We start from the raw sequence: 23748 nt of genomic DNA on the forward strand, positions 1-23748 counted from the left end.
CAATGTTTTTTCCAGCATATGGTCTATTCACTAAAATTTGTTTAAAAATAACAGTGAATTAATAACAAAAAAATAACTTGTTAATTTAATTAGAAGCAAATCTTGGTTAAAAGCATTTTAAAATTAATAGAGTGTTAATTTTCACATATTACATACGGACTGGAAATTTTGTCTGCAAAATTGAGGGTTTACCGTATTACAAAAAACATTAAACGGACTTCTTTAAGAAGAAAACAAAAGATTAAAAAATATGAATAGAATGGCAATAAAACATATCTATCAACATTTACTTTAAATGGAAATGATTTAAATGCTTCAATGAAGAGACATGGTGGCTGAATAGATAACAAAACAAGACCCTTACATATGCTTTCTACAAGAGACTCACTTCAGATAAAAAAACACACAGAGACTTAAAGTAAAGAGATGGAAAAAAATATTTCATGAAAAAGAAAATGAAAAAAGTAGCTAGGGTAGCAATACTTACACTAGACAAAGTAAACTTTAAAATAAAGGCTATAACAAGAGACAAGGAAGGACTCAGCAATTCCACTTTTTAAAATATATTTTTTTTTATTGATTTCAGAGAGGAAGGAAGAGGGAGAGAAAGATAGAAACATCAATGATGAGAGAGAATCATTGATCGGCTGCCTCTGCACACCCCCTACTGGGGATAGAGCCTGCAACCTGGGCATGTGCCCTTGGCTGGAATCAAACCCAGGACCCTTCAGTACGAAGGCCAACACTCTATCCACTGAGCAAAACCAGCTATGGCAGCAATTCTACTTTTGAGTATTTATCCAAAAGAAATCCAAAACAAATTTAAAAGACATATACACCCATATGTTCTTTGTAGCATTATTTACAATAACCAAACTATGAAAGCAACCTAAGTGTCCAGCAATAGATGAATGGATAAAGAAGAAGTGGAGTATATACACAATGGAATATTATACAGCCATAAAGAAAAAAAAATAGAAAGAAATCTTGCCATCTGCAACAACATGGATGGACCTAGCAGGGGTGGGCAAACTTTTTGACTCGAGGGCCACAATGGGTTCTTAAACTGGACCGGAGGGCCGGAACAAAAGCATGGATGGAGTGTTTGTGTGAACTAATATAAATTCAAAGTAAAGGAGCGGAGGGGAGAGCAAGAGAACCCTCCGCTCTTTCGGCTCCGCGGGCCGGATAGAACAGCCAAATGGGCCGGATCCGGCCCGCGGGCCGTAGTTTGCCCACGGCTGAGAGGGTATTTTGCTGAGTTAAATAAGTTAGACAGACAAAGACAAATGCCAGATGATTTCACTTATATGTGAAATTTAAAAGCAAAATAAATAAGCAGAACAGAAACAGACTCATAGATACAGAGAACATTTTGATGGTGGACAGATTGGAGGGAATTTGGGGGGACTGGATGTAAAAGGTGAAGGAATTAAGAAGTACAAATTGGGGGGTGAGGGCTTGTGTGGGGAGGTGGGGGTGGCCAGGCAGAGGTCAATGGGAAAAAAAGGAGACACAAGTAATACTTTGAACAATAAAAAATTAAATTAATTAATTAAAATTTAAAAAAGAAGTACAAATTGGTAGAGAATAGTCACCAGGATATATAGTACATCATAAGAAATAGAGTCAATAATATTGTAATAACTATGTATTGTGTCAGATGGGTACTATATTTATCAGGGTGATCACTTCATAAGCTAAATAAATGTCAAATCAGTAAATTGTACACCTGAAACTAATATAATATTGTATGTCAACTGTAATTAAAAAATAAAAAAATATTTGAAAAAAATTACAAGTCGCCCTAGCCAGCGTGGCTCAGTGGACAGAGAGTCGGCCTATGGATTGAAGGGTCCCAGGTTCAATTCCAGTCAAGGGCACATGCCTGGTTTGCAGGTTCGATCCCCAGTAGGGAGCATGCAGGAGGCAGCTTATCAATGATTCTCTCTCATCATTGATGTTTCTATCTCTCTCTCGCTCTTCCTTCTCTCTGAAATCAATAAAAATATATTTTTTAAAAAAATTACCATTCAGACCCAAGGAAAAAAAACACAAGTTGAAGAGACAGAACAAGCATCAGAAAATATGGTGAAAATGTTAAAATTATCAGACTGGGGATTTAAAATGAACTATGATTATATGCTAAGGACTCTAATAGATAAATAGATAGTAGATAAGAACAGATGGACAATATAAGTAGAGAGATAGAAACCCTAGGGCAGTGGTCGGCAAACCGCGGCTCGCGAGCCACATGCAGCTCTTTGCCCCCTTGAGTGTGGCTCTTCCACAAAATACCATGGCCTGTGCGAGTCTATTTTGAAGTAGTGGCGTTAGAAGAAGTTTAAGTTTAAAAAATTTGGCTCTCAAAAGAAATTTCAATCGTTGTACTGTTGATATTTGGCTCTGCTGACTAATGAGTTTGCCGACCACTGCCCTAGGGGGAAAAAATGCTAGAGGTCAAAAACTGTAACAGAAATGAAGAATGCTTTGATGGGCTTCTTAGTAGACTGGTCATGGCTGAGGGAAGACTCTCTGAGATAGAGGATATATCAATAGAATCCTCAGAAACAACAACAAAAATCAAAGAACAAAGACTGAGGGGAAAAAACAGAACAGAGTATCAAGGAGACTACAAAAGGTATAACATATGTGTAATACGTACATACCAGAAAGATAAACAAGAGAAAAAGAACAAAAGAAATAGTTGAAATAATAATGATTGAGAATTTCCCCAAATTAATGTCAGACACCAAGCCACAGATCCAAGAAGCTGATAGAACAAGCAGGATAAATGCTAAAAAACAAAAAACAACTACATCACAGCATATAATTTTCAAATTACAGAAAATCAAATATAAAGAAAATTAAGGAGCACATTTCAGGTCTTCTTTGAGTCTGTGCCTCCTGGATTCAAATCCTCTAACACCCCATATAAACATTTTATTTGTTTAGAAGAAAGAGAGCGAAAAACTAATCCTGAGAAAGGTCTCTAATATGCCATGACAGCATAGACAGATGGTTTTGGCATTAATGCTAGATTTACACAAAATATATATTTTTTAGTGTTTTTCCCAGCTAAACTATAATGCTACAAACATTATATGAGTCAATATGGCAAATTCATATTGTGAGAATCAGGTTTGAATTTGTTGGCATCTAATTAAAAGTAGTATTATTTATCCCTTTTAATTCTAATAAACTGGTTGTATGCTTTTTTTTTTTAAAGTAAGCTAAAGAAGCAAGATAAAATTTTTGCTCTGCTGAACCTATTCATGTATGGAAGATATTTGAAAATCACTTTCTGATAGGGACAATATACTTAAAAATGGTCAAGATAAAATCTTTACAACCTCTTGCATTCCCATTTCATTTTACCATAACTCTGGAATTTCCCGGTGGCTAGGTAATAAATTATGATAGTGGACCAATGAGAAAATAAATGGAGACATTACACATTGAAGGTAGTAATGAAAAAAAATTTAACTTGATAACTATGTAGAAATGGACAACAGAAGTTAAAATTATATATTTACATGTAAATATATTTTTGTAGATATATGACATAAAAAATAAATGCATGCAAGCAGGTAAACAATTTTTGACTATATATCTGAATAGAGTGCTTCTATATACTAGAAACCTGCAGTTTGTCCTTGGCAAAACTTTGGGTGCAACCTAAAAAATAAATAAGGGCAATGTAAAAGAGATTAATCAATCTAAAACTCAGTAAGTCTAGGAATAGACTAAGTGCTACAGAAATTGAGAAGAATACATGGTCTTTGCTCTCAACATTTCCTTAATTAATATCTAGCTAGTGGTTCTAAAACTATAGCATAGATAAAAAACCACTTGGAGAGCTTGTTAAAACACACATTGCTGAGCTCTATTTCAAGAATTTGCATTTCTAAGAAGTTCCTAGGTAATGCTGATACTACTGATGGAAGGACCACACTTTAAGAATCACTAGATTACTTCATTGCCTTACAAACAAATCATGCTCATTCTAACTCCATATTATTAAACTCACGTTATTGCTCTTGTCCTTACCATTATTTTAGGGGGATATACTATGACTGGGAACCCAAAAGAAAATAGACATGAAAGAATTTGAGAAGATAACAAAACAATACAAATAAAAAACCCAGTATTTCATTTGGACCTCAAACACTCAGCAACTTCAGCCACATACAATAAGTTGTAACCACAGAAGTAATCACCAAGATTGAAAGGAATAAAAACAGCCAAGAATAACCACAGACATGCTATTACTTCCAATTTTCTACCATAAATTGGAGTCGGCAGGGAGGGATACCTATGATAGCATAGAAATGGCAAGAAAAACAGACATGCAAAAAATCAAACATGAATGGGATTAGGAAAGCAGCAGTGACACAGACTTCAAATGGAAATAGGTAAGAAACAGACACATTAATGAAGAAAGAGATACACACTGAGCAGAAGTGGCCATTAAAAAAAAGTCGCCCTAGCCGTTTTTCTCAGCAGTTAGAAAGGTACTTGCCCTTGACCTGAATCGAATCTGCGACCCTTCAGTCCACAGGTAGAAGGGTCGCAGATTTGATTCAGATCAAGGGCAAGTACCTTGGTTGCAGGCTCGATTCCTGGCCCCAGCCTATATGTGTGCGGGAGGCAACCAATCGATGTGTCTCTCTCATATCAATGTTCCTCTCTCTCTGTCTCTCCCCCTCCCTTCCACTCTCTCTAAAAATCAATGGAAAAAATATCCTCTGGTGAGAATTAACAAAAATAAAAGAAAGAAAACAGTGAATAAACTATTTAAAGTTTGAGGTAATTAACTGAAAGGACAAGGCGAGTTCTAAAAACCTATATAAGTATATTGGTAGGCCATATTAAAGCACACCAATATCACAGTAATCTAGGAGTATTTAATATGAAAGAAATGAGCCATATACACTTTTAGTAAACATAAATAGCTCTAATATAGCATAAATGTCATGAACAATAACTCTTGAGTCAAAAAAGAAAAGGTTTAAATATGGTTGATTCTTATTAAGGCAAAAACAAGTACTTTATGGGTGGTTAATTAACTGGAAATATAAACCATACAGATATCTGTGATTTTTCTCAAGTGTTACTCAAAAAGAGAATAGGGTCACATGAAAAATAATATGGTCACTTTAGTTAAATACTAACTTTTACTTACCAATGGGAAGGTCTTCAATTTTTGCAAGGTCATTCTCCTCTATTCCAGGCATTCCTGCATCACCACCTGGTTTGATTTGTTCTGCCCAAGTATCAAAAGATATAATTCTATATTTTTCTTTACATAAATTAAAATTATCTTGAAGGAAGGTAATAGTTTCTAAAGCAATAAGCTACACTAAACCAAATATCTTTATATCTTGCTTTGGACATAGTTGTAATTCAAAAATAACTTACTGTTTTTTCTCAGTCAAAGCATCTAAATTTGAAACAATACAGACACGTAATCATAACTGAACTAAAATCAAACAATATCCTTTACGATTAAAAATGTTAACCTCAAAATGAGAAAAGTCAATATCCTATTAACACAAAACAAAATAACTGTAATACCTTTCCCATGTGCAATATGGTTGCTTGAGGGTTCTTCATTCTTCTCTTCAGCCTTCTCACCTACTTTTGGAACATTTTTAGGTACTGCATGATTGTTTATACCCAATTCATTTCCATCTTTTAATTCCAACTTGTGGGCCTCTTGCTGTTAGATAAAGATTTAGTAACAGTAAATATTTTTTCAGTTAACTATGTTACATTATTGACATAACTATTAACTAATTGTTCTGAAACAGTTCATTTTCTGAAACATATACCCTGGGTCTAAATTTCAAATACTTGGATATGGGGGATATAATATTATTTTCTGTTCAGTTTTTATACCTGATACGAAGTCAAAGAAGAACCAATACATTTTAAAGTCTCTAATTGTAGTAAATGGCCTAAAATATTAGACAGAGGTAATTCTTGTTGGCTATGCTAAGAGAGTGATTCTGCAAGAAGAGAGTCTTGCCAAGCACTGTAGGTGACTGTGGGAGGCATACAGTTGAGCTCTGTCCTGGGTGCTGTGGGCAGGGTAGGTTCTTTATAGGCAAATGTTATAATCCAGCAGGATGGCAGACAGCAGGAGATTGGCACACAGGTGCCCCTCAAGTGTGATAAATGGCTACTGACATTGTCGGGTTTTTTCCCCCAAGTAGAAACAGCAAGGGTGGTAAACAGGGCAATTTCTTCCCAAGTGCACTGACCACCAAAGCATAAGAAGTAATGACAGACAAATACACCAGGTCAGTGCTCCTTCTAACCTGCTCCTAAATATATCATCTCCTTGGAAACTTGAATCTTTGTGTATATAGTTAGACCTGACTCAATTCTATTGGTGAGCCAGTTTTCTCTTTTATATTGAATTGCCTCAAGTAGAAAATTGGGAGACACAAAGATCAAGTAGATATGCTCGAGTTGCCATATAGGTCCTTACACTTAATATTTATGCATTTATACATAGTTGGTCAACCCTAAAGCACTATGCAATGTCATCATTAAGTAATGTTATAAAAAACAATAGCACTTAAAAATCTATAGTAAGTCTAGAATTACAAGAGCCAAATTGTAAGAATTTGTCAAAATAAAGAAAACAGGTACTTTGACAATTCCAGTGTACCTAGCAGATAAAATCAACAACAAACATTTGTACTATGCTTCATAGTTTACAAATTCCTTCCAAATTTATCCTCTAGCAGAGACAAATAAATACTTTGAGGAAAAACAAAACTGAGGCTTAAAGAAGTTAAGTAGCTTATTCAAGGTTACAAAGCTAGAGAATTGTGGAGAATGAATTCAAATGACAGTCTTTCTCACTCCCACATCTTCTGGGAATTTGGTAAACAATAGCCAAATCTCAGAGCTTAATTGTTGATGAGTGAGATGATAAACTGAAATTTTTGTACATGTCAGTACAAAAGACAAAGGTGAGAAAATCAGTGAGGCACAACCTGAGCATCTATCCTGCATCTCTGTATTTTCGCTATGATGTTATATCATAGGCTATTTTTATAGCATTCCACTTCTTTGTAGATGTGAATAAAACAAACAATATTAACAAAATTTAAAAGTCAACGAACTATTGTTCAAAAACACTTTTCCACTTAAAATAGTTAACAATGTCACTTTGATGTATTATTAATGACTGCAACTTTTTGTTGTTGTTAATCCTCACCCAAGGATATTTTTTCCACTGATAATTTAGAAAGAGTGGAAAGGAGTGGGAGAGACAGAAACATCGATGTGACACATTGATTGGTTGCCTCCCTCACATGCCCCGACGAGAGGTGCTGGGGATTGAGCCCGCAACTGAGGTCTGTGCCCTTGACTGGAATTGAACCTAAAACCCTTCAATCTGTGGGTCAATGCTCTAACCACTGAGCAAACCAGCTAGGGCTAAATATTCTTTTTTTAAATTTGTTTTTATTGATTTCAGAGAAAGGAAGGGAGAGGGAGAGAGAGATAGAAACATAAATGATGAGAGATAATCATTGATCAGCTGCCTTCTGCATGCCCCCTACTGGGGATGAAGCCCACAACCCAGGCATGTGCCCTGACTAGGAATCAAACTGTGACCTCCTGGTTCATGGGTTGACACTCAACCACTGAATCACACCGGCCGGGCAACATTAAATATTCTTAGAAAGTAAGAGTGTTTTCTTCTCTTTCTTTATTCATTCATTTTTCCCCCACTGACCCCCTCTAGTCTGACCCCGGCCCCCCTGCCCCCAACCCAGACCTTCACCACCTTATTGTCTGTGTCCATGGATTATGCATGCATACATACATACATACATGCATAACCCATGTACCTTCCACCCACCCGCCCTCCCTCCCTCGCCTTCAAATAAAAGTATTCTCTAAGTGCAATACTGATAATTTGGCAAAGGGGCACCTAATTACTTTTTAAATAAACTTTTTATTCTAAAAATAATTTTAACTTCACAGAAAACTAATTAACCCTCACTTAATTTCCTTTAATGTTAACATCTTATGTTAGCATGGCACATTTGCAAACTAAGAAACTAACATTAGTATACTACTAACCAAACTCCAGACTTTATTTAGATTTCTCCACTTTTTCCACTAAGTCCTTTTTCTGTGCCAGGATCCAATCCAGGATACTACACTGCATTTAAGTCTTCAGGTCTCCTTAGTCTCCTCTGGTCTACAACAATTTCTCTTCCTTTGTAGCATGAAAGCAGTAAACAATTGAGTGTGACTATATACCAGAAGATATATTTATAGACATGAAAATGTGAATTTCTTACCATTTTCCCATCATAAAAATAGTCTTTTGATTTTCAACCATTTTTAAATGTAATAACCACTTTTCCCATGGATAGTATGAAAATAGGAAGCAGGTTGTATTGAATTTGCTCCTTCTCCAGAGTAACTTCTAAATTATTTGGTTAAAAAAAAATCCCTCAATACAACTTACAGTTGTTTCATATAGCTTACATTGAATTTGCTCCTCTGGGAAAAAAAAAAAAAGCAACCCAAAATTCACAGAATCACCTTGTTATAGTAGTTGCAGAACAGGGAATAAAGAGTGGGGAGTAGAATTAGGCAGCTGGTCTAAAGGGTAAGGGCTACTGTGTTATCCTAGAAAGGAGTCTCTAAGAATCTCCCTCCTCCCCACCTGTTCCATTCAGGGCAGGATAATGGCAACAAATTATTGAAGAGTATGTTAGTTAGTTAATAATATAAAAATAGTCCAGTATAGAAAAACAGAGAGAACTACACTTGCCTGAAAAAAAAGGTAAAGCTCTCATCTATGCTTCTTGGAACAGAAGATAGCAAACTTATCCAATTTTTTAAAATAAGATTTTTAAATTGATTTTTAGAGAGAAAGAAAGGGCAAGGAGAAGGAGGAGGAGGAGCAGGGGGAGGAGGAGGAGAGGGGGGGAGGAGGAGGAGGGGGAGGAGGGAGAAATATCAATGTGAGAAACATTGATCAGCTGCCTCCTGTACGCACCCCACCTGAGATTGATCCCGAAACTTGGGCATGTGCTCTGACCTGTAATTGAACTGGCAACCTTTCAGTGCATGGGACGACACCCAACCAACTGAACCACACTGGCCAGGGCTTACCCTATTATTGATACGGGCTTCTAATAGAACAAATGCAACAGCAACCTCTCTTCCCCTTCCTTCTGTGTTCTACTATGCTCTTCTATAGAGTATCTCAGTAATACCTTCTGCTTGCTCTCAATGTCTCTACTCAGGCCTGCCATTTCCAGCAATCTATCTTCACATCTCTTCAAGGTAGACTGCAGACAGCAGCTATTTCACTTTGTAGATTCAAAAAATGAAATACAGAAAAAATGATGCCCTCAATATCATGCTGTAAAATAGTGAAACAGCTAAGAATGAAAATCTGGTTTCCTTAACTTCTAGTCCTTTAGAGAAGATGCTACCAAGATAAATATTTTTCACTGTTAAAAAGAGCAAGATAAATATTTTTCACTGTTCAACCTCTCTTTACATTAAATCATAAGACTTTACACAAACCATTGCTAGTTAGATGAGATTACAAAGTGGGAAACAATGAATGTCCTAATCTTTAGACAAATTCCCTCCATTTCTAGCAGGGCCTTTGTAATACATATGTCAACTGAAAATGGATAAATTAATAAAATAATTTTCTACCCTTAAAATATGAATCCAAGTAGTGACTAGTGTTTCATTTCTATATTTTAAAAAAGAAATTCAGAATAACAGAGATTTATAATTAAGGGGAAAGTTTCTCGATTATTTTTCTGGTTCTAAAAAGCATAAAATAGGAAGTAATTGATTTTTCAGTAAAATGTTTTGCACTTTACAATCTGAGAAATACATTAACAGCAAAAATTATTTTTATCCCTATATGTTATAGCTCAGTTGGTTGGGTGTTGTCCTATGCACCGAGGGGTTGCTGGTTCAATTCCCAGTCAGGACACATGCCCGGGTTGCAGGCTCAATCCCTGGTAGGGCGCATGCAAGAGGTAGCCAATCAATGTTATGCTCTCACATTAATGTTCCTCTCTTCTCCGTTCCTCTCTCTCTAAAAATAAATAAACTATTCTTTAAAAAAATATATCAATAAGCATATCCTCCGGTGAGGATTTAAAAAAAACAGATAAGAGATATCTAGCTCAAAATTAGTTTTAAGAGTTATGGTTATGTTTTTGCAAATATCTAATTTACTCAGCAATAAGCCACTGCAGGTCACTTTTAGAATTAAGCAGGCCAGAATACTTAAAAAAATACAATGTTTTATGACAAAAGTACATATTTTAATTTCCAAATTACAATATTTTTAACAAGAGTATATTTTGATTTAAGTATCCTTTTTAAATTTACCTTTTGTTCCTGCAAAAACTGGTCTGCTAACTTTTTAATATTCTCTTCATGCTGTACTCTTAATTCCTTGATTTGTTGTCCACACTGAAAACTAAATTACAAAGTCATTTTTTTTAGATTATATTGTCTTGGATTGAATTCTCAAAGTCTAAAAGTTGAAATCTTACATTTACAAAGATGAAGCATTCAGTTAGCAGGAGAGTGGGCAAGGAAGGACAAAGAGCAGACATAAATATAGCTTAGTCAAGATTCTTAAAATATTTGAACCTTTAATAGAGGATAAAAAGTACTGATAAAGCTAATTTAAAAAGTAATTAGAAAGATAAAAGTTTATTTTTAAAAATTGCATTTATTAAAAAAAAAATTGTCAAAGCCAACTTCAATCACAGAAGAGAAAAACAATAGAGAGGAGAAAATTGTGAGACCAAAATATAGTAATAGATGAGAAAAAATAGAATTATAAGTGTTAATAGGAGTTGCAGCAAGTGATTCATCCAATATTTAACACAATAATAAAAGTCTAAACCATAAGAAGAGCAAGAATGGAAGAAATTAATAAATAAGATATACTTATTTTCAAGAAAAAATGTAAATGAACAAAATAGATAAAGACTGTGAATTTCCACTGCACAGTACTCAAAGGATACAAATAGATCGTTCATGCAAAAAGAAACAAACAATATAGAGGAAATTTTTAACTTTCACCATTAAAATGCAAATTAAATTTCCTTTGTGTATTTATGGTATTACATTATTCCTATACTTGCAAAAATAAATTAGAATTATAAAAGCCAATGTTGGAGGAGTTATGGGGGAACATTTAGATTATAAATTAGTACAATCATGTTAAAAAGCAATCTTTCATATATGTGAAATGAGCAATAAAATCAACAAAACATTCTATCTTAGGAACTCTCTATTTGAGAATATATACCAGTGAAATAACATTAGCAGAGGAAAATCCTTTTTGCATAGAGTTTTATAGTTGATAATCATAACAGTGAGAAAAGGAAAACCACTATAATGGTTCAGCAACTGGGAGAGATTAAACAAGCTTTGGTACATTAACAAGCTGAAATAATATATTACCTCTAAATATGCAAGTATATTTAGAGGTAATATATTATGGAAGTAGTATTTGGAAAATTATTGAATACTGTTAGGTTCAAATACATATATGTAACTAGATGCATATTGATAGCCTAGAGTAAGAAGTCAGAAATGGATAAATGTACTTTAAATTAAGATATGGCAAATCTTTTTAATTTTTGGTGTGCAGACCTAAAAAATACCTTTTACTGTAAAATTGATTACAGATACAATAAAGGTTTTTAAAGAGGGGTTGCTAGAAAAGCCCCTATGAAATTCCCCTACCTCACCACCAACTAAGTGTAGCAGTGTAAACAAGGGGCCTGAAGTAAAGAGCAGGAGAAGCAGCTGGCACTCAGCCCTCAGCTATTCTGGGGACATCTCCCAGTGTGTCTTCATCTGGATACCCCTCAAAAAGAATCACAGAACCTTAATCTCCATTTAGTCTTTGCCAAACATCTAATTAAATAAAACTCAGGCAAGATTTTCTGTCTTACACAGGCAGACACACATACCTTGTAAGAGATATTTTCATGGTGCAAAACATCTATAATAAAAGCGTAATATGCTAATTACACCGGACAGCCAAACAACCTTCTGGACGTCATTCTGGACATCCTTCCGGATGAAGCCGCGGCAGCGGGAGCCATGGCAGAGGTGGTTAAGGGCAATCAGGCAGGCAGGTGAGCAGTTAGGTGTGATCAAGCAGGCAGGCAGAGTCGTTAGGGGCGATCAGGCAGGCAGGCAGGCGAGTGGTTAGGGGTGATCAGGGAGGCAGGCGAGTGGTTAGGGGACATCAGGCAGGCAGGCAGAGGAGGTTAGGGGCAATCAGGCAGGCAGGCAGGTGAGTGGTTAGGAGCCAGCAGTCCTGGATTGCAAGAGGGATGTCCGGACTGTCTAAACCAGCAGTCGGACATCCCCTGAGGGGTCCTGGATTGTGAGAAGGTGCAGGCTGGGCTGAGGGAACCACTCTCCCTCCACCCCTGCACAAATTTCATGTACTGGGCCTCTAGTATAAAAATAAAAGAGTATAGACTTCAGAGAGGCAATAGAAAGACAATAGAAAATGAATTTAAATGACCTAAGAAAACAAAAGCAGAGAAGAAAAACAGAAGCCAGAAAGGAAAAAAATGAATTGTCCAAAAGTTGGATACATATTACACAGATTCATAAATATTTGTAGCACCTTACCTCTCATATTCTAACCTCTTCACAAGGTAAGTACTGTTCTTCCGATAGTCCTGAAGCTGGTCTTCTTGTCGAAGAAACTCCTGACGAAGCTCAGCAAGTTGCTCTAGCCACATAAGGTAAGAATCAAAGGAATAAAGTTTACTCACTTCATGCGCCCTAGTGAGAAGTCATGGGATTTTTAAAAATTAAATATACTTCTCATTTTCTTTATTCAGTTAAATTATATAATTAGTAGCCCATTTAATTGCCTTTTATAACACATGCATGGGCAGATAAAATTTATTTTTAAAACAAGATATCCTTAGTGGCTTCCACATTAATCAGAAATATTAAAAAAATTACACATCTTTTCACATTATGTAGACATACAAGCTGTGAAAACAATACCAAAAAACATCTATCTACCTCTTTTAAACCAGCTTTATAAAAGTAGGCAGGAAGCCCTGGCCTGTGTGGCTCGGCTGGTTGGAGTGTCTTCCCATACACCAAAAGGTGGAGGGTTCAATTCCAGGTCAGGGCACATAACCAAGTTGTGGGTTTGATCCCTGGTGGGGCATGTTCAAAAGGCAATAGATCTCTCTCTCTCTCTCTCTCTCTCTCTCTCTCTCTCTCTCCCTCCCTCCCTCCCTCCCTCCTTTCCTCTCTCTAAGATCAATAAAAAATAAATAAAAGTAGGTTGGAAAATAACATTTTTTAGATGTTTGCTATGGTTACAAAATTCAAGTTTTCTTTTCATTTTAAATCACATTTGACTTCCAACTTAGGTGTTAATCACTTTAGATCTCATTTCTAGTTCTGCTACTGATGCTAGGTCTACACATACCAAAATCATTTTCAAAGCTTGTCATTTCTGGGCTAGAGCTAAAAGTTTTAGTTATAACGAATGATATGAAATGAGCTGTAAAGCAAATTAAAAGCTGGGCCAGATGCTCTTTTGTAAACACTTATCCTAATAAGTGACCCACATTCTAGAGCCTTTCCTTCATCTGACCCCACAACTAAGAGGTTACCAGAGAAATGTCATGTTCTTAGATGATTAAAAATTAGTTTACAGCCTTAGCAGTTAAGCAAAAGTAGTAAAGAAAGTCTTAATTTTTAAAAGTGAGAACAGAGGTCGACTCTGTATAAGCAACATCTATTAAGACTAAAATATAATGTCTACCCATAATGTACCAATATTATAGTTATAATAAAACATCTACCTTTTATAAAAGCTTACAGAATTAGTCTTATTACTTTAAAGGCACTCCAAAATTGTTTGGGATATAAGTTCTTAAAAAGCAGAAGTAGTCCTGGCTGGGTGGCTCAGCTGGTTGGAACTTCATACCTCACACCAAAAAGCAGATGTATATGCATAACCCATGGAAACAGTCAACAGTGTGGTGATGGCCAGAGGAATTGGAGGTAGGGGCTGGGTGGAGGTGGGTAAAGGGAGGGAAAGGGAGGACATCTATAATAGTGTCAACAACAAAAAAGCAGAATTAAACATATACTTATAATTACATAGAAATATAATGTAAAAAATAGACTAAAGTAAAAAATATATCAAAGATTATATTTAGCAATGACAATAAAAATTTTGAAGTCACAAGAATATTTGCTGAGGTATATTAAAAAGTTTAACAATCTATATATATAAAACCCTAATATGCAAATAGTCCAAGTGGCGGAACAACTAAACAACCAAACAACCAGTCATTATGACATGCGCTGACCACCAGGGCGTGCACGAACATGGCAGGTGTTGGCAGCAGGCGGCAGAACGTCAAACATGGCGGGCATCAGCCACGGCAGGATGGTGGAGAACGTGAGCGGGGGCTCCAGACCAAGGCGGAGCGCCAGATGACACTGTGTGAGCCTCTGGTGGTTACTGAAAATTCTTTGCTCCCGCGAGCCATAGTCCTGCCTGGCAGTCACACCCACTGCCAGGGTCAGAGCTGCTGCTTGCACCCGCTGCTGGCTCCTAGTGCCAGCCCCGGCCCTGGCCCTGATTGCTCAGCACTGTCAGTGGGTGCAAGCAGCGGCTGCTGGCCCCAATTGCCCCTCAGGGCTTCTCCACCTCCCATTGTTCCTGAGAGGCAATCAGGGCAGCAGCCACTGCTCACACCTGCTGGTGCAGCTCACACCCACTGACAGCACTGGCCCCAATCACTCCGCACCATCAGTGGGTGCAAGCGGGGCCGGCGCCAACAGTGTGTGGCAGCGGTGGGAGGGGGGCTGCCGGCAGACAGGGGACCGGGCTATGGCAGAAGGGGCTGGGCTGGGGCACGGAGAATGGGCCAAGACCCACCTCTGTGCCCACCACAGCCTCGCAGCCCACAGTTCCTTTCAAGGTGCACGAATTTGTGCACTGGGCACCTAGTATGCATAATAATAGTTATTGCATAATATAATAATCAGGTATAAAAAGTAAATGATTCACATAAAATGCTTGTATTTAATAAATGTTTATGTATTCAAGCTATATTTTTATTTTAAAATGTTTTAATTGAGATATAATACTGTGTAAGTTTAAGGTATACAATATGTTGATTTCATTCACTTATATACTGTGAAATGATTACCACTGTAGCATTAACTAGCACCTCTATCATCTCATATAATGACCATTTCTTTTTTGTGGTGAGAACATTAAAGATCTACTCTCTTAGCAACTTTCAAGTATATAAAAAAGTATTGTTAACTATAACCCACCACACTCAATGTAAGATTCCCAAAACATATTCATCTTATAACTGAGAGTTTGCACACTTTGACCAATATCTTCCCATTCCCCCTCCCCACCCTATCCCTAAACCATGATAACCACCATTCTAGTCTCTGTTCCTATGAGTCCAGTCAAGCCACATTTTACATTTCTCTTCTTACTCTACAAGTTCTCCAATATATAATAACATAGTTGATCTCCATAGTTTTTCACCTATTACCCCCACTTTAGCTAAAAGTAACAAATCTGAGGCCAGCCATCCCTGAATAACACATTCAAACTGATATCTGATCCCTGGCCCCATCTCCTAATATACAGAGGGCTGGAGGTAGCAGAAACTCTGGCTCAGCTATGGATATTGAGTCTACAGAGACAATGAGGTCCCAGCAGGCAGCAGAGACAAAAAGCCTTGTAGCTTACAGAGTTAGCCAGTTCAGAGAACCTATGCTCAGGCAAGAAAGATCCTAGAACTAAAAATTACTGCAATTTATATATATCAGCACTACCTAGCAGCTATTAGGGAATGGACTTCAATTGGTGATGTTTAGGCCTCATTCAAGGCTTCTTTTTCCTACACAGTGAAATAAGTGAAGTTAACTTTACCGTCAGAATGAACCTGAGGCTTAGTATGATTTCAAGATTTAGGATGGCTTCTCTGTCTCTCCATAAACTTCTAACAATATTTGAAATTTCTTTTTTTAAAATATATTTTTATTGATTTCAGAGAGGGAGAGAGAGTTAGAAACATCAAAGATGAAAGAGAATCATTGATTGGCTGCCTCCTGCACGCCCCACCCCCCCATTGGGGACTGAGCCCGCAAATGGGGCACATGCCCTGAATGGGAATTGAACAGTGAGCTCCCGGTTCATAGGTCAGTGTTCAACCAGTGAGTCACACCAGCCAGGCTATTTTAAATTTCTTTATCAGGAAATACAGTTTTCATTTCTAAATGGAGCTAAAGGCTTACAATACAACTGACAAACAAAAATAAAACATCATTATAAATGAGTTCCAGTTCATGTAAAATACCAGATTCTTTCCTGTTTTAATATAGCCAAAAGATTATAAAGCCAAGGATTAATTTAGTATTTTGAGTGGTCAAAACAAAGGCATGAAAAGGGAAAATAAACAGAACAGAAAGCAAAACTAAAGACAAAATTTTCCTATATCACAAGTTTCCTTTCAACTGATGGAAATGTGGTGCTGTTGTTTTTTTAATTTTGAACCCAAAGACACTCTGTATCTAGTGTGACTGATCCAGGTCACCACAGCAGGACTCCCAGAGTAAATAACTTAACGTGAGATCAGGTCCATGGTTGATTGTGCAGGATGTTCTATCTCAGGCAATAACACCAGGGTATGTTATAGAAAGGTATGGCCATACTCCCTCAATTTAACATCAAAAGATTGGGGATATAGTTAAGAAAGGGGTGGCCTAGGACCAGCTTTGCAAGCAAAATTTTGATTTCAAAATTTCTTTCAGTAATAAGCATAAAAATAAGGTATGCTATTCAAAATAAATCAGCATATACTAGAATATTAATTTATGTCAGGAATTAAAAACCAACTTCCATTCCTTTTATTTCCATGGAAAATATTAACTACCATAAGGATTTTTTAGGGTCTTAGTGCTTATTAATTCCATTATATCCAGTATTAATTTCAATAAAAAGTCAAATCTGGGTTTATAGTCAACTTATCAAGAAGTTTATTTCACCCACAGTAGATGAGTGGATAAAAAAGCTGTGGTACATTTATACCATGGAATACTTTACAGCAGTAAAAAAGAAAAATCTTGCCCTAACCTGTTTGGCTCAGTGGATAGAGCGTCGGCCTGTGGACTGAAGGGTCACAGGTTCAATTCCAGTCAAGGGCATGTACTTTGGTTGCAGGCACATCCCCAGTAGGGGGTGTGCAGGAGGCAGCTGATCAAGGTTTCTCTCTCATCGATGTTTCTAACTCTCTATCCCTCTCCCTTCCTCTCTGTAAAAAATCAATAAAATATATTTTTTTTAAAAGAAGAAGAATCTCTTATCCTTTGAGACAGCCTGGAGGGACTTGGATAGTATCATGCTAACTGAAATAAGTCAGTCAGAGAAAAGCAAGTATCACATGATCTCACTCATATGTGGGATCTAAGTAACAAAATAAACTCACGAATGGAGTGGATCCAGAGACATGGAAGCATGGAACAGAGTGCAGAATCTCAGAGGGAAGGCGGGGGAAGGGTGGGTGGGTGGGAGGTAATCAACCAAGAACCTTGTATGCATATATGCGTGGCCCATGGCCACAAACAATGTGCAGTGAGGGCCTTGTTGGGGAGGCAGGGGGTGAAGTAGGGGCGGGGGCAGGCTGGAGGCGGTCAATGGGGGGAAGAAAAGAAGACATATGGAACACTTTCAACAATAAAGAATTATTTTTTTAAAAAAAGAACTTTATTTCAGTAGAAATAGTTGCCAAGGTGCAAAAGTCACATTAATAAAATTCAATCTTAAAACTGCACTAAAACCAAAAGTTGTACAGTTATGAGTTCAAAGCTTTTTTTTCTCTGATGAAGAAAATTTCATATAAAATTTCAAAACATCTTAAGATCTACTTCAATGCATATGGTACAATAAAGATTTTTACTCAGTAACATAGGCTGTCATTTTCTTTGACATATACTATCAAAAACCACAAGATTTCTTATTCAATTGATCTACTACAATTTAATAAGAAATATACTTTGATGACAAGCAGAATCATTTGTAAAAATTGCAAGTTGGGCACTGGCCGGGTAGCTAAGTTGGTTGGAGCATTGTTCAATATGCCAAGGTTGCAGGTTCAAAACCTGGTCAGGGTACATACAAGAATCAACCAATGAGTGCATAACAAGTGGAACACAAATTGATGCTTCTCTCTTTCTCTCTTTCTTTCTCTTTCTCTCCCTTCCTCTCTCTCTCTCAAATCAATTTTAAAAATTCAAAATAAATAACAAATAAAAATTGCAAGCTGGAAGCAGCGCTGAGAGTGTGGCATCTTCTGTGTCATCCCAATGCACTCTGTGAGTCAAAAAGAGCAGAACATGGACACAAATTCAACAAAAATAAATGTGGCCACCCCAAGAAGCAAATTTCTAATAAAAAAAAAATCAAAGCTGTTCTAAATCACAGACAGTAAAAAATTAATAATTCCTATTTTTGGGTTACAACACACCAATAACACATCCTAATGGTTTTGCTAGGTGAAAGCAAAACTTCAATAAATTACAGAGCCAGCTTTGGTTGGCTTCACCAAGAGGATGATAAAAATATACTATCTAATTCTATCGAAAGGGTTCAAAATGGTTATAGAATAAAGATATATTTATAAAATTAGAGAGCATGTATTGCCCATATATATAAACTTAAAGGCACTGCATGCAAAGTTTTAAAATACAAAGTGTCATTACCAAAGGATTGTGAGGAAGAAGGGTGATCCTCAAGACCCCAAACTCTAAAAGCCATAGATGATGTGAAGTAATGTCAAAAAGCATAGAGCGTCTTCTCCTTACCTATTATTTCCCATAAAAGGTTTGCTTTATCTCCTATCACTTCATCTAAATGAAAATATACATATCTTCCCAGGTTTCTTTCTGTTTCTAGGGTATCTAAGCTTGGAGGACCTGTCCAAAGCATCCCTAGACCTGAATGGATTATTTTAGCAGATTGGGCACAGTACAGAGGGATAACCCCTTACGTTTCCCCTAGAAATTTCATGGTTTCTGAAGCTACAGCTCAACTTTCTTAGAGAATTTTTTTTAACAACATTTCATTGAATGAACTCTGTCTACAGCACAAGATTCAAATGCTGGCCTCAAATTAAAATACATTTATATATGTTTTTATCGATTTTTAGAGAGAGAGGAAGGGAGAGGGATAGAGAAATAGAAAAATCGATGAGAGGGAAATATCATAAATCCGCTGCCTCCTGCACACCCCCTACTGGGGCTTGTGCCCGCAACCCAGCCATGCACCCTAACTAGGAATTGAACCAGTGACCTCTTGGTTCCTGGGTCAATGCTCAATTGCTTAGCCACACTGGCTGGGCGCTGGCCTCAAATTTTAACTTGTATTTATTATATATAAAGCAATATTAAAACATTTTATCATATCTTAAGACAAAAGAATAAATGTTCTGCCATTTGAGGAACTTTGTTCAAAAATTTTCATTTAGCTATTTTATTATCCTAGATTCTTGAGGATTTTAGACCTTTAGTGACCTTTGTTTATCTTTAATATGTAATTAAGTTTCTTACCCTTTAAATGATGTATGTCTGCCATCTGATATGATATGTTGCTCTGTAGTTTAACCTGAAAAAAATTAAGTTCTCATTTTAGTAAAGAATACATAGTTCTGCTCACATTTACTTTTTTCTCACATTCACTTTGAGCTTGATCATAAATGCAAAAGAAAAATCCTTATTATATATATACCACCTCTTTCCAAAAAGAATTAGAGATAAATTCTGGTTTTGTAATAATAATTTTAAATTTGCACAAAAATATTCATTTTACTTAATATATAGTATAATAACTTTCAAAAGTTTTAAAGTTTCAGTTGAATATTGCTTAATGGCATGTTTTCTCAAAATCTTACTAGAGGAGATCTCTACATTAAAAAAAAGAGTTGCTTGAATCAATTAATATCAAACCAAAAGTAATTAATACTCATCAAGCTTTCATAGAATGACAGATATTACATAGGACTCATTTTTGTGGTCACTGTAATCTAGGAGAGTAGGAGATTACTGTTGTATTTCATATGAAAGAAAATGTCTAAACCGGGGTTGGGCAAACTATGGCCTGTAAGCCAAATCTGGTTTGCTGCTTGTTTTTGTAGGGCTAGTTAAGGATGGCTTTTACATTAAATTTTTTTTTTTAATTTTTCAATTACAGTTGACATTCAATATTATATTAGTTTCAGGTATACAATATAGTGATTAGACATTTATATATCTTACAAAGTGATCCCCATATGGGTTTTTACATTTTTAAATGGATAGTAAAAAAAATCAAAGGAAGAATATTTCATGAATTATATGAAATTCAAATTTCAGTATCCTACATAATAAAGAGGTCATATGCAAATTGACCATCACACCCTAGCACAAGATGGCCACCCCCATGTGGTCACAAGATGGCTCCCCCCATGTAGTCACAAGATGGCCGCCATAAAATGGCCTGCAAGGAAGAGCAGTTGGGGGCGACCAGGCTTGCAGGGGAGGGCAGTTGGGGGGGGACCAGGCCGGCAGGGGAGGGCAGTTGGGGAGGACCAGGCTGGCAGGGGAGGGCAGTTGGGGGTGACCAGGCCTGCAGGGGAGGGCAGTTGGGGGCGACTGGGTCGGCAGGGGAGGGCAGTTGGGGGCAACCGGGTCAGCAGGGGAGGGCATTTGGGGGGGACCGGGCCAGCAGGGGAGGGCAGTTGGGGGCAACCAGGCCTGCAGGGGAGGGCAGTTGGGGGCGACCGGGTTGGCAGGGGAGGGCAGTTGGGGGCAACCAGGCTGGCAGGGGAGGGCAGTTGGGGGCAATCAGGCCGACAGGGGAGGAGTTAATCAGGCTGGCAGGGGAGTGGTTAGGGGATGATCAGGCTGGCAAGCAGAAGCAGTTAGGGGCAATCAGGTAGGCAGGCAGGTGAATGGTTGGGAGCCAGCAGTTCCAGATTGTGAGAGGGTGCTGGCTGGACTGAGGGACACCCCCCCCCCCACATTGCAAAATTTCATGCACTGGGCCAGTAAAGTCTGATGGGAAACAGCCACATCCATTCATTTACATATTGTCTATGGCTACTTTGAAGCTATAGTGATTGTGACAAAGACCATATGGCCTGCAAAGCCTAAAGTATTTACTATATAGCCCTTTATAGAAAAAGTATGCCAACCCCTGGTCTAAATTAACAGAATTACGACAGAGAGATAACTATATATGAGAACTATCAAGGGGAAGAATGGTCTTGCTGGTTAATCAGATATAGGAGTAAAATAAGAAACATCAAGGATGTTTACATTTCTAAAATAGGGGCACTAGCCCTAGCTGGTTTGGCTCAGTGGATAGAGCATTGGCCTGTGGACTGAAGGGTCCCAGGTTCAATTGCAGTCGAGGGCACGTGCCTGGGTTGTAGGCTCAATCCCCAGTGTGGGGCATGCAGGATGCAGCCTATCAATGATTCTCTCTCATCATTGATGTTTCTGTCTCTCTCTCTCTCTCACTCTCCCTTCTCTCTGAAATCAATAAAAATATATATTTAAAATAGGGGGACTAGATGAGTATGATTATAATACTCCATAATAGGGAAACACAGAAGAAACAGACTTGGAGTGGTAGGGAGAAATACAGAGATGATTTTTTCAGATCTGGACCTGTTGAATTTGAGACATTTAAGACATACCCAAGAAGAGATCTTCAGTAGGCAGTTGAAAAAGTGGGTCTGGAGTTCAGGCACCAACTAACACCAACTGCTATATGATCAGCTGATCATTAACAATGCTCTCTAACTTCTAATTAGCCTAGGTTTACTTTCTTTTCCACTTCCTTTATTTTCATGAGCCTTTTTTTTTTTTTTTTGCATTTTTGCCCCTTCAAAGAGCATAACCATCCTTTATTGTTGTTTCTAAAAAGTTTGTATTACTTTGTTTTTTATCCATTTTTATGATGCTATTTCAGCTTTTCTGCACTTTTTTGTGTACTCTTTATTTTAAACTTGCTTTTGAAATTGCTAGAGAAATGCTATTCTTTTTTTTCTTTTTTCTTTTTAAATCTTTATTGTTGAGAGTATTACAGATGTCCCTTTTCCCTCCACTGCCCCACTCCACCCAGTTCCTACTCCATCCCAGACCTTCACCATCCTATTGTCTATGTCCATAGGTAATGCATATCTATAATAATCTATAATAAAAGCATAATATGCTAATTAGACCAGACATCCTTCCAGACGACCTTCCAGACAAAGCCAAGGCAAGCTGCTGCGGCTGTGAGGGCCAAGCCCCTTGCACGAATTTCATGCATCAGGCCTCTAGTATGCATATAAGATCTTTGGTTAATCTCTTCTCACTCCCAACTTCCCTCTGAGATTCATCAGTCTGTTCCATGTTTCCATGCCTCTGGTTCTTTTTTTCATCAGTTTATTATGTTCATTAGATTCCTTGTTCATTTATTTTGATTTTTTGATTCAATTGTTGATAGGTATGTATTTATTGCCAGTTTATTGTTCATATTTTTAATTCTTCTTCCTTCTCCTTCTCCTCCTTCTTCCTCTTCTTATTAAAGAATACCCTTCAACATTTCATGTAATACTGGTTTGGTGATGATGAACTCCTTTAACTTTTTCTTGTCTGTGAGGCTCTTTATCTGACCTTCAATTCTAATTAGCTTTGCTGGGTAGAGTAATCTTGGTTGTAGGTCCTTGCTATTAATCACTTTGAATATTTCTTTTTACGCCCTTCCTGCCTACAAAGTTTCTGTTAAGAAATCAGCTGGCAGTTGTATGGGTGCTCCCTTGTAGGTAACTAACTGATTTTCTCTTGCTGCTTTTAAGATTCTCTCTTGGTCTTTAACCCTTGGCATTTTAATTATGATGTGTCTTGGTGTGGACCTTTTTGTGTTCCTCTTGTTTGGAACTCTCTGGGCTTCCTAGTCTTGTAAGTCCATTTATTTCACCAAGTAGGGGAACTTTTCTGTCATTATTTCTTCAAGTATGTTTTCAATATCTTGCTCTCTCTCTTCTCCTTCTGGCACACCCATAATGCAAATCTTGATACACTTGAAATTGTCCCAGAGGCTCCTTACACTATCTTCATATTTTTGTATTCTTTTCTCTTTTTGTTCTTCTGATCGGGTGTTTTTTGCTTCCTCAATTTGAAATTGTTGATTTGATTCTCAGAATCCTCTACTCTACTGTTGAATCCCTGTAAATTATTCTTTACTAGAGGTCCTAGTGCATGAAATGCATGCTCTTGGTGGGGGGGGGGTCCCTCAGCCCGGCCTGTGCCCTCTTGCAGTCTGGGACCCCTTGCTCCTTACCACCCACCTACTCAGTGCTCCTTACCACTCCACTTGCTGCTCCTTAGCACTGCTGCGGAGGAGGAAGAGGCTCCCGCCAACATGGCTGCGCTCGCCAGCCGTGAGCCCAGCTTCTGGCTGAGCGGTGCTCCCCCTGTGGGAGTGCACTGACCACCAGGGGGCAGACGCTCAACACAGAAGCTGACCCCTGGTGGTCAGTGTGCATCATAGTGACCGGTCATTCTGTTCCGCTGTAACGGTCGCTTAGGCTTTTATTATATAGATTTTAGTTAGTGTATGCTTAATTTCTGACTGGTACTTTTTCATATCTTTTAAATTCT

At 37.5% G+C, this 23748-nt stretch overlaps 1 protein-coding gene across 3 annotated transcripts in view; it reads right to left on the reverse strand.

The window, feature by feature from the left end:
- Positions 1-23748, reverse strand: part of GOLM2 (golgi membrane protein 2) — a 140383-nt gene that overhangs the window by 81467 nt on the left and 35168 nt on the right. For all 3 annotated transcript variants that reach the window (XM_080664738.1, XM_080664739.1, XM_080664740.1), the window contains exons 2-6: positions 19669-19723; positions 12685-12787; positions 10405-10495; positions 5578-5722; positions 5186-5266 (exon numbers count right to left, since the gene is read on the reverse strand). In XM_080664738.1, the coding sequence (XP_080520864.1) occupies positions 5186-5266; positions 5578-5722; positions 10405-10495; positions 12685-12787; positions 19669-19723 (475 nt within the window). The remainder of the gene's footprint in view (positions 1-5185; positions 5267-5577; positions 5723-10404; positions 10496-12684; positions 12788-19668; positions 19724-23748) is intronic.

This window comes from Plecotus auritus, assembly GCF_963455305.1.
Source record: "Plecotus auritus genome assembly, chromosome: 1".
Lineage (NCBI taxonomy): Eukaryota > Metazoa > Chordata > Mammalia > Chiroptera > Vespertilionidae > Plecotus > Plecotus auritus.